Source organism: Octodon degus, unplaced genomic scaffold, assembly GCF_000260255.1.
Source record: "Octodon degus isolate 3935 unplaced genomic scaffold, OctDeg1.0 scaffold03331, whole genome shotgun sequence".
Taxonomy (NCBI): domain Eukaryota; kingdom Metazoa; phylum Chordata; class Mammalia; order Rodentia; family Octodontidae; genus Octodon; species Octodon degus.
Window position 1 is genome coordinate 1 of NW_004527907.1, and position 678 is coordinate 678.

Genomic DNA, 678 nt, shown 5'->3' on the forward strand with positions numbered 1-678 from the left:
TGTGCCACCACTCACAGTCTAAAAAAAAATCCTTCTAAAGATATCTTTCAACAAATAATTCTTGGAAGAGTTTAGCATAATCTCTTTAAATATTCCTTTTTCCAATCTCCTCTGTTACTCTTTTTTGAAACCATTTAAATATGTTATACCTTACTCTGTCTCCCATATCACTTATCTTTGACTAGTTTCCAAATAACTACATCCCAGAACAAAGCTCAACATTTATTGGAATACAGATATGCCTAAAATTCAACAATAATAATTCACTGTATTTGTATTTTGAGGTACTTTTTTATGAATAAGGCTGAACATCTTTTGGTTTATACCCCATTTATATTTCTGCTTTGGTTCTCATTCTCATTTGTACTAATTTCTTTATTGGATTGTTGGTCCTTTTTGTTAGGTACCTGGCTAATACAGTTGAAGAAGATGAAGAAGAATCCAAATACGAAATTTTCCCATGGGCTTTAGGGAAAAATTGGAGAAAATTATTCCCTAATTTCTTAAAGTTAAGGGACCAGCTCTGGGATAGAATTGACTATAGGGCTATTGTAAGCAGGCGATGCTGTGAGGAGGTAAGGATTTTAAAATATTTCATATATGTAGTCTTTGCCTTCTGTTTATCTAATTTTCCTTGTTTTTAATATGCTTTCAATGCTTCTTCCTTTTTTTTTTTTT

General features: G+C 31.4%; 1 protein-coding gene across 1 annotated transcript in view; it reads left to right on the forward strand.

Moving 5' to 3' along the window:
• Positions 1-308: 308 nt before the first annotated feature.
• LOC101573618 (speedy protein A-like) overlaps positions 309-678 on the forward strand; it is a gene marked incomplete at its 5' end in the record, with an annotated part of 2817 nt that continues 2447 nt past the window's right edge. Inside the window, one exon of the mRNA XM_004648812.2 lies at positions 309-575. Coding sequence (XP_004648869.2) covers positions 309-575 — 267 coding nt within the window. The remainder of the gene's footprint in view (positions 576-678) is intronic.